The sequence below is a fragment of the Carassius auratus genome, unplaced genomic scaffold (assembly GCF_003368295.1).
Source record: "Carassius auratus strain Wakin unplaced genomic scaffold, ASM336829v1 scaf_tig00214205, whole genome shotgun sequence".
Lineage (NCBI taxonomy): Eukaryota > Metazoa > Chordata > Actinopteri > Cypriniformes > Cyprinidae > Carassius > Carassius auratus.
The window spans coordinates 78,597-91,768 of NW_020527558.1; the positions used below are offsets into that span (position 1 = coordinate 78,597).

Here is a 13,172-nt window from a genome sequence, read left to right on the forward strand (position 1 = left end):
ACAGAAACTAATATAGGATGTTACGGTCTCTGTGAGGTCAAAACAAGATTGTACATCCTGCTCTGTTTTGCTGGTCCATCTCTTCACAGTCCTTACTACAGGTTTAGCAGATTTAAGTTTTTGCTTGTAGGACGGTATAAGATGAACCAGACAGTGATCGGAACGTCCCAAAGCTGCTCGTGGAACAGAGTGATATGCATCCTTTATTGTGGTGTAACAGTGATCCAATACATTACTGTCTCTGGTGGGACATGTAACATGCTGTCTGTATTTTGGCAGTTCACGGGAGAGATTGGCTTTGTTAAAGTCCCCAAGAATGATTAAAACAGAGTCCGGGTGTTGTTGTTCTGTCTCTGTAATCTGATCAGCGAGTTTCTGTAAAGCTGAGCTCACATGCGCTTGCGGAGGGATGTAAACACTAACCAGAATGAACGAATGAAACTCCCGCGGCGAATAGAACGGCTTGCAGTTGACAAACTGCATTTCTAGATCAGGAGAGCACATCTTCCTTAACACAGTTACACCTGTACACCACCGTTCATTGATGTAAAAGCATGTCCCGCCGCCGCGCGATTTCCCCGTTGATTCTGATTCGAGATCCGCTCTGAACAGCTGAAAGCCCGGCAGATAGAGCGCGCTGTCCGGTATGGCGTCATTCAGCCAGGTTTCCGTGAAACACAGAGCAGCAGAGTGAGAGAAATCCTTATTTGATTCAATGGTCCGTGACCAAATTGTGTTCGGCATCAATGATACAAAAGTGAGAGAGAGGCTTTTGAGAGAGACAGAGCTAACCTTAAATGAAGCAGTGCGGATATGTCATGCCAGTGAGATAGCTATTCAGCATGCTAAAATCTTTAGTGAACACACAAAGATGAGCGGGAGTGACAATTCAGCCATAGCTGCAGTAACAGAGAAGATGCAGAAAAGGGGAATGAGTAAACTGAAACAGCAGAAAGAACTGTTTAACTGTAAGAGATGTGGCAAAAGACACCTGCCAAAGCAGTGCCCAGCTTATGGCAAAGTCTGTGCTAAATGCAAAGGGCAGAATCATTTTGCAAAACAATGCTTTTCAAGAGGTGGACAAAGTCAAAGAGAGCGTGTGCATGCAGTGGAAGAGACATCCCTCAGTGACACATTCTTTGTTGGAATGGTGCAGCAGGCCGATATCAGTCAAGAAAGAACAGAACAGGCTGATGTGAATAGTGTTGCACGGGACAAGTGGATGACTGCGCTGGAAATAAATGGAGTAACAGTGTCACTCAAGCTAGACACAGGAGCAAAAGTCAATCTGATTTCAGAGTATGATGTCAGAGCAATGAAAATCAAGCCGCGCATAAGTCAGAAAACTGTGCAACTCAAAGCCTATAACGGCCAGAACATTCCAACAAAAGGAAAATGTACTCTCAGAGTAAAAGTTAAAAACAGAGAACATTACCTCATGTTTGTGGTTGTTCCAGATGGCCATGATTCTGTGTTGGGAGATAAGGCATGTGAAGATCTGGGTCTGGTAAGAAGAATATGCACCATAAATAATGGAGAAACGCAGAACAGTGTGGAACAAATCGTGAAACAGTTTCCAGACATCTTTGAAGGGTTTGGAGTATTACCATTCACCTACAAAATACAGTTGAAAAAAGATGCACAGCCAGTAGTTCATGCACCAAGACGGGTTCCAGCACCACTTCGTGAAAAGCTGAGGCAAGAGCTGGATAAAATGACAACAATGGGAGTCATAGAAAAAGTGGAAGAGCCTACAGAGTGGGTTAATTCAATGGTGTGTGTGAAGAAGGCCAATGGTGATCTACGTATTTGTATGGATCCAAAGGACTTAAATGCAAACATACAGAGAGAACATTATCAGATTCCGACACAATGTACTCTCAGAGTAAAAGTTAAAAACAGAGAACATTACCTCATGTTTGTGGTTGTTCCAGATGGCCATGATTCTGTGTTGGGAGATAAGGCATGTGAAGATCTGGGTCTGGTAAGAAGAATATGCACCATAAATAATGGAGAAACGCAGAACAGTGTGGAACAAATCGTGAAACAGTTTCCAGACATCTTTGAAGGGTTTGGAGAATTACCATTCACCTACAAAATACAGTTGAAAAAAGATGCACAGCCAGTAGTTCATGCACCAAGACGGGTTCCAGCACCACTTCGTGAAAAGCTGAGGCAAGAGCTGGATAAAATGACAACAATGGGAGTCATAGAAAAAGTGGAAGAGCCTACAGAGTGGGTTAATTCAATGGTGTGTGTGAAGAAGGCCAATGGTGATCTACGTATTTGTATGGATCCAAAGGACTTAAATGCAAACATACAGAGAGAACATTATCAGATTCCGACACGGGAGGAAATTATAAGTGAGATGGCTGGTGCTAAGTTTTTTACGAAGCTGGATGTATCTCAGGGCTTTTGGCAACTGAAACTACACGAGGACAGCACAAGGTATTGCACATTCAACACGCCCTTTGGTCGCTACTCCTTCTTGAGGATGCCGTTTGGAATTTCCTCAGCTCCTGAAGTATTCCACAGGGCTATGGAACACGTAATCGAAGGCATCGAGGGTGTGTGTGTTTATGTGGACGACATTGTATTGTGGGGATCCACAATAGAACAGCACAACAAGAGGCTCATGGACGTCCTACAGCGTGTAAGGAAGTATGGGCTGAAGTTAAATAGGAACAAGTGTCATTTTGGAGCGAGGGAAATCACGTTCCTTGGAGATACGCTGTCAGAAAGGGGTGTGGAACCAGACAAGAGTAAAATACAAGCAATACTCAAAATGCCCAGAAAAGCTGTATTGAGAGTGATGGGGATGATCAATTTCGTCGGGAAGTTCATACCAAACCTGTCTTCAAAAACTGTTTATTTGAGAGAACTGTTGTGTGATAAAGGCGAGTTCAGATGGACAGCTGATCATGAACAAGAACGGGGACGACTGAAGACTCTCCTCACCACAGAGCCTGTTCTGACGTTCTTTGACCCGACAAAAAATACAAAGATCTCGACGGATGCATCCAAAGATGGAATGGGTGCAGTTCTACTGCAGGCGGATGGAGAGAATTGGAGGCCAGTCGCATATGCCTCGAGAACGATGACTCCGACAGAACGTCGCTATGCACAGATTGAAAAAGAGTGCCTGGGCTTAGTGTATGGATTGGAGAAATTTCACGGCTATGTGTACGGCTTACCGACATTTGTGGCAGAGACAGATCACAAACCATTAATTGCCATCATTAAAAAGAACTTGAACCAAATGTCTCCAAGAATCCAGTGACTGATGATGCGACTGCAGAGGTATGATATGGAGCTAATGTACACTCAAGGGAAGCATCTAGTTCTGGCGGACGCTCTGTCCAGAGCTGTGGAACAGAGTGGAAAATGTGAAAGTTCCACAGAGGCTGAAGTGACTCAGCATGTGAACATGGTAGCTGAAGCTCTTCCAGTCACATACACAAAACTCAAACAGATTGCAGTGGAGACTGGAAAAGATAAATGTCTGCAATTGGTCATCAAACATCTGAATGAAGGTTGGCCTTGAGGAAAATGTGCTCAGTACTACAACTTCAGAACAGAGTTGAGTGTCATTAAGGGATTTCTGCTGAGACGAGACAGGATCATTATCCCTCAGTCACTGCGACAGGAGATGTTAAAAAAACTGCACGAGGGACACCTTGGGGCCGAGAAATGTAAAAGACGGGCTAGAACTGCAATCTACTGGCCCGGAATAAATGCAGACATCGACAAGATGGTGTCAACCTGTGATACATGCTTGAAGTATCATGCTAAGCAACAAAAGGAGCCAATTATCATCACTGATCCACCGGATGAACCATGGCAGAAAGTTGGGACTGACTTATTCTTTCTGAACGGAAGAAACTATTTGCTGGTGATAGACTATCTGTCAAGTTACCCAGAGATTGCGTTGCTTTCCAGTACATCTTCTGCTTGTGTGATAACACACATGAAATCCATCTTTGCGAGACACGGCATTCCGCAGGTGGTTTGCAGTGATAATGGACCATGCTACAGTGGAAGGGACTTCCAGAAGTTTGCTGAGGAATATGGGTTTCAACACGTGACATCCAGCCCATTATATCCGCAGTCAAACGGAAAGGCAGAGAAAGGAGTTCACATTGTGAAACTACTACTCAAGAAAGCAGTGGACAGTCAATCAGATCATTATTTAGCTCTGCTGAATTACCGTGCTTCTCCACAAGAACACGGTGTGTCTCCTGCTGAAATACTGATGGGGCGCAGATTACAAACCACACTTCCATGCTTAGCAACAGAAAACAAGAGAAAGTACCTGAAAAGAAAACAAAAGCACCTGAAACTGAGACAAAAAGCAAACTATGACAAGGCATCAAAAAGCTTAGAGCCACTCTCCAATAATGACACAGTAAGACTTGAGGATTCCAATACCTGGACTAAAAGAGCCAAGGTCCTGGAGGAGGTGAAGCCAAGGTCTTACACTGTCAGGACAGAAGATGGTCAGATCCTGAGGAGAAACTGGAGAAGTCTGCTAAAAACAAAAGAGACAGTAGAGAATACAGTAGAGAATACACATACAGGTGACACTGACTGTGCAGAGTCAACATCTGAAACACTTCCAGTACTGCATCACAATGAGCAAGCTAAAGAAATGCATTCACCTGTGCTGAGAAGATCCAATCGCACAGTAAAGCCTCCTGATAGACTGAACCTCTGAATATTGCTTAAACAGATCAGAAGCATTAGAATGTTCATAAAAGAAAAGATAAAAGAAAATGTAATCAGTTGATTATTGTTACTGTGATTGTAAAGCAAATAATTCTGGAGATTGTTATTTGATACTATACATCCTGTATAATGTGTACAGTGCTTACTTAGTGGTTAGATAATCTAGAAGTCATTAGTTGTAATAACTTGTTATTTATGTCTAATGGAAAGGGGATGTAGTGATAGTATAGTTGTATAGAAACTAACCACTAGGTGTCAGTATTATTATACTTACCTGTGATATAGACTGACAGAGAGTTAGATCATGACATGTGTGTTGTTGCTGTTCCTGCTCGCAACCTGAAAGTGAATTAAAAGATAATTTTAATTACAAACAGTTTCTTCATTGAAATATAAAACATTACAGAGGTGAGGGTCATCATTGACTTAACAGAGATAAGATGCTAGAATCCATCTTCACTCACGCTCCAGTCTGAGGTGTTCTCATCATATAAAAACACCACTACCTTTAAAGAGCAGTTACTTTTGTTTACAGCCTGTACACAGGTTCAATCCCCGATCAAGAGTTGACAAAACAGTCAGGGATTCTTGCTTTGCTGGAGCCTGGTGATGTCTGTATGGCTGACAAAGAATTCACCATTAAAGGGGGGGGGGGGGGGGGGGGGAATGCTATTTCATGCATACTGAGTTTTTTACACTGTTAAAGAGTTGGATTCCCATGCTAAACATGGACAAAGTTTCAAAAATTAAGTTGTTCCAAAAATAACTCTTCCGGTTTGTCACAAGTTTCGGAAAGTTTTTTTCGAGTATGGCTCTGTGTGACGTTAGATGGAGCGGAATTTCCTAATATGGGTGCTCCCGTATAGCAGAGCAGAGACATTCACTGACCAGAGCGAGAGCGAAATGTCACAAAAGAAATGTGTTTTTGGTTGCCAGGGCAAGACAACCCTGCACAGATTACCAAAAAAAAAAAAAAAAAACATTAAGGGACCAGTGGATGGAGTTTTTTTTTACAGAGCATCAACGGAGTTGTGCAAGTGTTTGTGTTTGTTCCCTGCATTTCGAAGATGCTTGTTTTACAAACAAGGTCCAGTTTGACGACGGATTTGCGTATCGTTTATTTCTTAAGGATGATGCAGTCCCAACGAAAAAGGGTCATGATCGTGTGTTGGAACCGCAGGCGGTGAGTAAAACTGCTTAAAATATCTCTGCCTCCGCCTCCCATCGGAGACCCGGGTTCGAGCCTCGCTCGGAGCGAGTCGTTGCTGCTGCTGCTCTTGTTAAATTTCAGCCTCGGGATCTGATTCTGGATCATAAATAAATGGCTGAATCTGACTGTTAGCCATGGTTTGTTTTGGAACTGCCTTTAACTATCATTTTGCATTATTGAGACACTGTTTTCCAAATGAATGTTGTTCAGTGCTTTGACGCAATGTATTTTGTTTAAAGCACTATATAAATAAAGGTGATTGATTGATTGATGGTTTTTTTTCCCCTCACGGTAATGTCACAGCTTCCAAACGCTTTCAACGCAAAAGTCTACTCGTCTCGCGACGACTAATGTGCTACTTTCATTAAAACAGATATTGTCATGGATCTGGTAAGACCAGTCCCCACCAATCACCAACGCTCACAGTCACCTGATTACTAACCAGCCACACCTACCACGCATCACAGAACCAATCAAGGGCACTATAAAAGCACTCACCCGCACCTCAGTTCCCCGTCAAGCCTCCAACAGGAACGACCCTCCTCAAAGTTGTTTCCAAGGTCCTGCAAGCCAGACGTAACGTACTCACCTTAGTGTTACGCTAACCTTTGTTCTTGTTCTGCTCCATGTGAATTCTATTCAAGCCTGCACTAGAATATCGAAGCTTCAACTGAAAACACTGAGCACTTGAAACCTTATTCTAATAAACACAGTTCTGAATTCACCTTTACATCTGTGTCCCGAGTCCTACCTGACAGATATAGATTTTATCTCTATCAAACAAACTTTAATTACTAAAAGTCTCTCTCAGTAATTCAAATAAATGCTATAATGTAAAAAAGTGTAAAGCTCCATGTTGTACATTTAAAATAGTTTTCTACGCAGCTTGATTATTGTGGTATGTAAAATATATATTTTCACACATTTGCACCTCAAGTTTCTTAATTTGTGATCTGTAGAATAGGATTTGTGCATCTGCAATGAAGAATTTGAGAAGGTGTAACTGTTGTGTTGTGTTTGTGGGAGAGAAAGAAAGTCTACAGGTTTGCAACTCTTAAAACATTTATCTGTGTCTTCAAACTTACTGATACACATGTGTGGCTTTTCTCTACAACTACAAACACACTGTCACAGGTGTTCAGTCATTTTGACTCAAAAATACCTTCAGAAAATCCTCCCCTTCACACACACACACACACACACACACTACACAAAACCTGAAGGTCATAAATACACTGAAACTAATGAGATAATGAACTAAATAACAGGTGAACAGAATGAGTAACTAAACAGACTGAGGTCAAATGACAACTAAAACACAATGAATAAAAAAAGTACACAAGTGTTACAATAACATCAATATTTGCAAAGCCCTTTTTTCCATTTCCTCTCTGCATTTTGCAGGTTGTAATTTTCTTTTGGTTTTGGTATCATCAAGAACACTAGTTTCTCTCCTGGAGTGGACTGTTGTGCTCCTCATCTGTGTTTGTGTGGTCAGTATTTATGCAGAAAGGAACTTGATCTTCAACAACGCTTGGTGTGGAAAACAAGGTTCAAATGAATATATCACAATAACTCCTTCCCTTCCCTCAGGTATTCCTCAAAAACCCAATGACCATTAATAAACATGTGAAAACACAATCATTAGCACAGTTTGTCTGTTTGTGTGTAAAGACGTCAGGGTTTGTTCATCTGGTGTTGAAATCCTTCGATGTTTGATGAGCTTCAGGTCGTTTCATCAGAAGTTCAGACGGATGAACAGTTTTTAGCAGCGACTGCATCTGATGCTCTTCCTTCAGTCCATTATTCACTCACTTTAAAGAGGCTGGACTTTAAAGGAACTGTCTGTCATTTTGGGGTAAAATCTGGGCTTGTTGTGTAAGCATTTTTTTCTTTCACTAACATAAAACAAACAAAGTGATAACGAATGACTCTCCTTATATTTGGTGATGCACCGATCATACTGATGCTAGAAAGTGTTTATAAAGAAGAATATTTGTTAGATCATATCCTGATTTCTACAGTCAGACTGTTGTTCATATTCTCAGTCAAACATTAGAAGCTGTTTATGCAACTTTCCATTTATATTCATCTTCACGTGGTTCAGGAAATAAACCAGTTTTTGAAAACAGGTAAATCATGTTTATTGTCATACTGTAATTAGAAAAAAGCTGCAAGAGTCACATTTCAAATCAAACTTTACTGATGTACTGAGTAATACTCCTAAAATCATGATCATTTTCGTAAAAAATATTGGATCAATGCTGTTTTTATGAATATTTCTATTATATCAGTGTATTACTGATTTTATTTCAGTCTGTAGAAACATCGCTGTTGTTTTTCACATTCAGATTTTAGTTCATATCTAAAAATTCAAAACAAAATGATTTAAAAATGTTTTATATTACATTCTTTTTTCTATTTATTTTTTATTTGTTTTTTACAGAATAACCTAATTAATGTGCCATTCAAAAAAAAAAAAACAGGTAAAATTGCTGACATTTATTTGTTCATAATGCATATATGTACATTTTTATTATAATGTATCATTTAAGGATCCTCTTCTCACAGATCCATTTAACACTACCATCACAACTAGTATCATACCATTCTGATGAACGAGTGTTAGCACAGTCTTCATTTCCCTGATAGTTGTCTGGCTGTTTATCTCCAGACGCCCAGAACCTGCATCAACAGATCAGAGTTAGATCAGAGCTACTTTCTGTGTGATATGATACTGACTGAGACAATCATTTATTAGATAATAATCAGTTCAGTTCAGTCATTTCTCACCCAGAGGTCAGTGTGCTGCCATCAACCCATTTCCAGCTGCCCTCCACTTCAATATCAGTCAAACCAATCCAGAAATGCTCAGAACTACCAGTAATGTTCTTCACAAAATCCTGAGAAGTCAAACAGTAAGATGATTTATAACACGAGCACAGACTGATTTCAGAGCATTATCTTTCATTTAAAAACTAAACACCATGATCACACACTCACTCACTCACTCTCTCTCTCTCTCTCAAACACACACACACACACACACACACACACACGTTTGTTTTTGTGAAAAGTGGGGACATCCCATAGGCGTAATGGTTTTTATAATGTAGAAACTGTATATTCTATCGCCATTCACCAACCCTACCCCTAACCCTAGCCCTCACAGGAAACTTTGTGCATTTTTACTTTCTCAAAAAAACCCATTCTGTATGATTTATAAGCATTTTGAAAAATGCGGACATGGGTTATGTCCTCATAATTCACCCTCTCCTTGTAATACCTGTGTCATACCCGTGTCATCATACAGAGTTGTGTCCTGATATGTCACAAAAACATGCCCACTCTCTCTCTCACACACACACACACACACACTCTCTCTCTCTCTCTCTAACACACACACACACACACAGACACACTTGTTCCTCTCTGTTGTTGATGATGATCAGATCTGTTCCTCTCTCTCTACAGTATCTTCTGCTCTCATCCCAGTTCTTCTTCTCAGAGGAAAAGAAGTAAAGACTGGATTGATGACACTTCCATCCATCTATAAACACAGATAAGACATCCCTAGTGAAATATAAATACACTAAAATGCATTTGAAATACATTTATTTCATGATAAGTATACTACAAATACATTTACATATTTATGTACTTAATAAAAATACACTGCTGTATTTAACTGTATTAAACTGGTAAACTGAAAGTCTGCCAAACTGGAACAACTAACTATGTACTTTATTCCTTTGAATTGTGCTGAAGTGTAACTAAAGATACACTGAAGTTTATTTGATTGTGTTAAAGTGGGACTATAGGAATTATACTTCAGCTACACTTGAAATATCTTGCATTTAAAGACATTAAATATTATTCAGAGATCATATAATCCTCATCAACAGTGACATTTAAACACACTGTAGGATTAATATTGAGAGATGTGCATTGTGCACAAGTAGCACTACAAATAAAGCTGAAATATAATTTTTATATGAGTAAGTCTAGAGCAATATTTCAGTAAATATATCAATAGATAACTATTCTTAATATGAAATAAATATACTTTAATTTTTTTTTTTGTTTTACTAGGGCTAGGGATACTTGAACTAAATTTTAATCAAAACCAAATTAAAAATTGTACTAGTAGTGTATATTTTATTATAGTTGTTTATAGTATTGTTTATTAATTTTTGTACAATAACTGACAGTATACTGTATTGTGTGTTCATATTAAATTTTCAGGTCTTTTAACATTTCTTTTTGAGTGCTTTTATTTATTTAAATTTTTTCTTTTAATCTACTGAAAGAGCTCTTTACAGCTTATCACTTAATTTCACTGTATCTGTACGCTCTGTTTATGTTGTATTCCGTAACAGACTTTCAGAAGGAAATAACATAAATATTTGATTTTAACTTGGAAGACTCAAGTTTGTAAGTTGGTGTGTAGTTTTGAGATTGTGTTTATAGTTGTGAGAATTTTTTTTTTTTTCATGAATTATGTTAGCAATCAAGAAAAACTGTAATAAAATGCTTATGCTCATTTGAATGAATATTGACTTATAAAGCCACTTTAAGATATGTCTTAAAGTATTATTTATACTCAGCTGACATCCCTAAATTATCATCAATCATAAAGAGCTAAACAAAGGTCAATTACATGCAGTGGCTTCAGAACAGATCCAGGACAGTCCACTTTAAAGTCTGCTTTAGATCAAGTTACTAGTTAGACTGAAGAAACTAACCCGCAAACTTCTTCTGAAGATCAATTATTTCTGATTTCAACTGGTCTCTCTCTTCCTTAAGCTTCCTATTGTTTGTTAGTAGCTGTTGTCTCTCTTCTGTGAGGTTCTTATTGTTGGTTAGTAATTGTTGTCTCTCTTCTGTGAGGTTCTTATTGTTGGTTAGTAATTGTTGTCTCTCTTCTGTGAGGTTGGTGATATTAGTCTGCAGCTGTTGTCTCTCTTGAGTGAGGCTCATATTGTTGGTTAGTAGCTGTTGTCTCTCTTGAGTGAAGATGAAACACAACACTATGACTGCAGTCATCAGAAGAACACACATCAGCCCCAAACACACACCAGCTGCTCTGGAGATCATCACACCATCACTTCCTGAAGAGGATAGATATGATGTTAGTCTCTTCACTTCCTCATATCATACGACTCACATCTTCTGAAAACATGTGAACTGTAGACTAACTTTAACGCTTGTCAGACGTTTATTAGTGTGGTTTTTGTGTTTTGTGAGTAAATGCAGAGGAACAGTTCACTCAAAAATGGTTTGCTGATTATTTACTCATCCGAGTTTCACTGTATATTACATTTACATTTATTAATTTAGCAGACGTTTTTATCCAAAAGTGGAAGCAATCAAAAACAACAAAAAGAGCAATGATATACAAGTCTCAGTTAGGTTAACACAGTACACGTAGTATGGGATTTTAAATAATATAATAAATAAAAAGAATAGAGCAAGCTAGTTAGAGGTCTTTACACATACATACACACATATACAATTGCATAATAAATGAAAAGAAAATAGAATACAAAAAGATTAGAAAGGTAGTTAGATTTTTTAAGAATAGAATTATAATAGTGAGTGTTAAATTATATATGTATATGATTTTCTTTTTTCAGCCGATTATACATTTTTGGAGGAAAATGTGAACAGGTCTCAAAATAAACCTTTCCTAAAGGTCAAAAATCCATATTTAGGAAGCTTTAAACTAATCCACATGACCCTGGTTGATAAATAAGTGTCTTCTCTAGCAAAACGATCAGTCACTTTCAGGACAAAAATAAAGCATTAACCACCATCAACAAATGGAGCATGTCAGATCATACTGGAGGACCTGGAAGAGAGAGAATAATCAGAAAATGTCCTTTAATCTCAGTTACCTGTGTGTCGAGGTGTTCGGGGTTCTTCTGTGTTGAAGTCTTCTGTGTGTCGAGGTGTTCGGGGTTCTTCTGTGTTGAAGTCTTCTGTGTGTCGAGGTGTTCGGGGTTCTTCTGTGTTGAAGTCTTCTGTCTCTTTCTTATGTTTCATGTCTCTTACAGCCTCTGCACTGACGTAGATATCAACAGTCCTTTCTATTCGGTCTTCTGAGTCCATTATTGAACCTTTATCCATACCATCATTCACAATTCCAGACATTATTATGCATATTTTCAGAGTTTTACCCTTTTCTATATTTTCATTTCCACATTCAGTAAACTAACACTAGTTTCTCTCTCTGTAGTGGACTGTGTTGTGTTCCTCATCTGTTTGTGTGACCAGTATTTATGCAGAAAGGAAGTGTTTTTTTGGAAATCAGGTTCTCAAATTTTTTTCAAAAGCTTAGAGTGAGATCACATGCAGTTAGGGGAGGAGCCCTAATGAAAATTTGTGAATGTGAATGAAAATAAAAATTTGAATTTACAACTATAATGAATTATATTAATTGCTAAATCCGATAAATGAAGCAATTCTTCACATCATATATACAGTATTGTTCAAAATAATAGCAGTACAATGTGACTAACCAGAATAATCAAGGTTTTTAGTATATTTTTTATTGCTACGTGGCAAACAAGTTACCAGTAGGTTCAGTAGATTGTCAGAAAACAAACAAGACCCAGCATTCATGATATGCACGCTCTTAAGGCTGTGCAATTGGGCAATTAGTTGAAAGGGGTGTGTTCAAAAAAATAGCAGTGTCTACCTTTGACTGTACAAACTCAAAACTATTTTGTACAAACATTTTTTTTTTCTGGGATTTAGCAATCCTGTGAATCACTAAACTAATATTTAGTTGTATGACCACAGTTTTTTAAAACTGCTTGACATCTGTGTGGCATGGAGTCAACCAACTTGTGGCACCTCTCAGCTGTTATTCCACTCCATGATTCTTTAACAACATTCCACAATTCATTCACATTTCTTGGTTTTGCTTCAGAAACAGCATTTTTGATATCACCCCACAAGTTCTCAATTGGATTAAGGTCTGGAGATTGGGCTGGCCACTCCATAACATTAATTTTGTTGGTTTGGAACCAAGACTTTGCCCGTTTACTAGTGTGTTTTGGGTCATTGTCTTGTTGAAACAACCATTTCAAGGGCATGTCCTCTTCAGCATAGGGCAACATGACCTCTTCAAGTATTTTAACATATGCAAACTGATCCATGATCCCTGGTATGCGATAAATAGGCCCAACACCATAGTAGGAGAAACATGCCCATATCATGATGCTTGCACCTC

At 38.6% G+C, this 13,172-nt stretch overlaps 1 protein-coding gene across 1 annotated transcript; it reads right to left on the reverse strand.

Annotated features, from left to right (window-relative positions):
- Positions 1-8,411: 8,411 nt before the first annotated feature.
- On the reverse strand, positions 8,412-12,199 carry LOC113091524 (asialoglycoprotein receptor 1-like). Its single transcript, XM_026257106.1, has 5 exons — positions 11,833-12,199; positions 10,681-11,046; positions 9,358-9,485; positions 8,729-8,838; positions 8,412-8,620 (listed from the first exon to the last, which is right to left on the reverse strand). The coding sequence occupies exons 1-5, from the start codon at positions 12,086-12,088 to the stop codon at positions 8,482-8,484; spliced, it is 999 nt and encodes a 332-aa protein (XP_026112891.1). The 5' UTR covers positions 12,089-12,199; the 3' UTR covers positions 8,412-8,481.
- Positions 12,200-13,172: the final 973 nt, after the last annotated feature.

Bases quoted from the DNA above. Each gene is read 5' to 3' on its own strand.
- LOC113091524 (XM_026257106.1), bottom strand. From the start codon at position 12,088: ATGTCTGGAATTGTGAATGATGGTATGGATAAAGGTTCAATAATGGAC. The intron at 11,047-11,832 runs GTAACTGAGATT...TATCCTCTTCAG, and splicing joins CCGAACACCTCGACACACAG to GAAGTGATGGTGTGATGATC. The intron at 9,486-10,680 runs GTTAGTTTCTTC...CTGTGTTTATAG, and splicing joins TCTTCAGAAGAAGTTTGCGG to ATGGATGGAAGTGTCATCAA.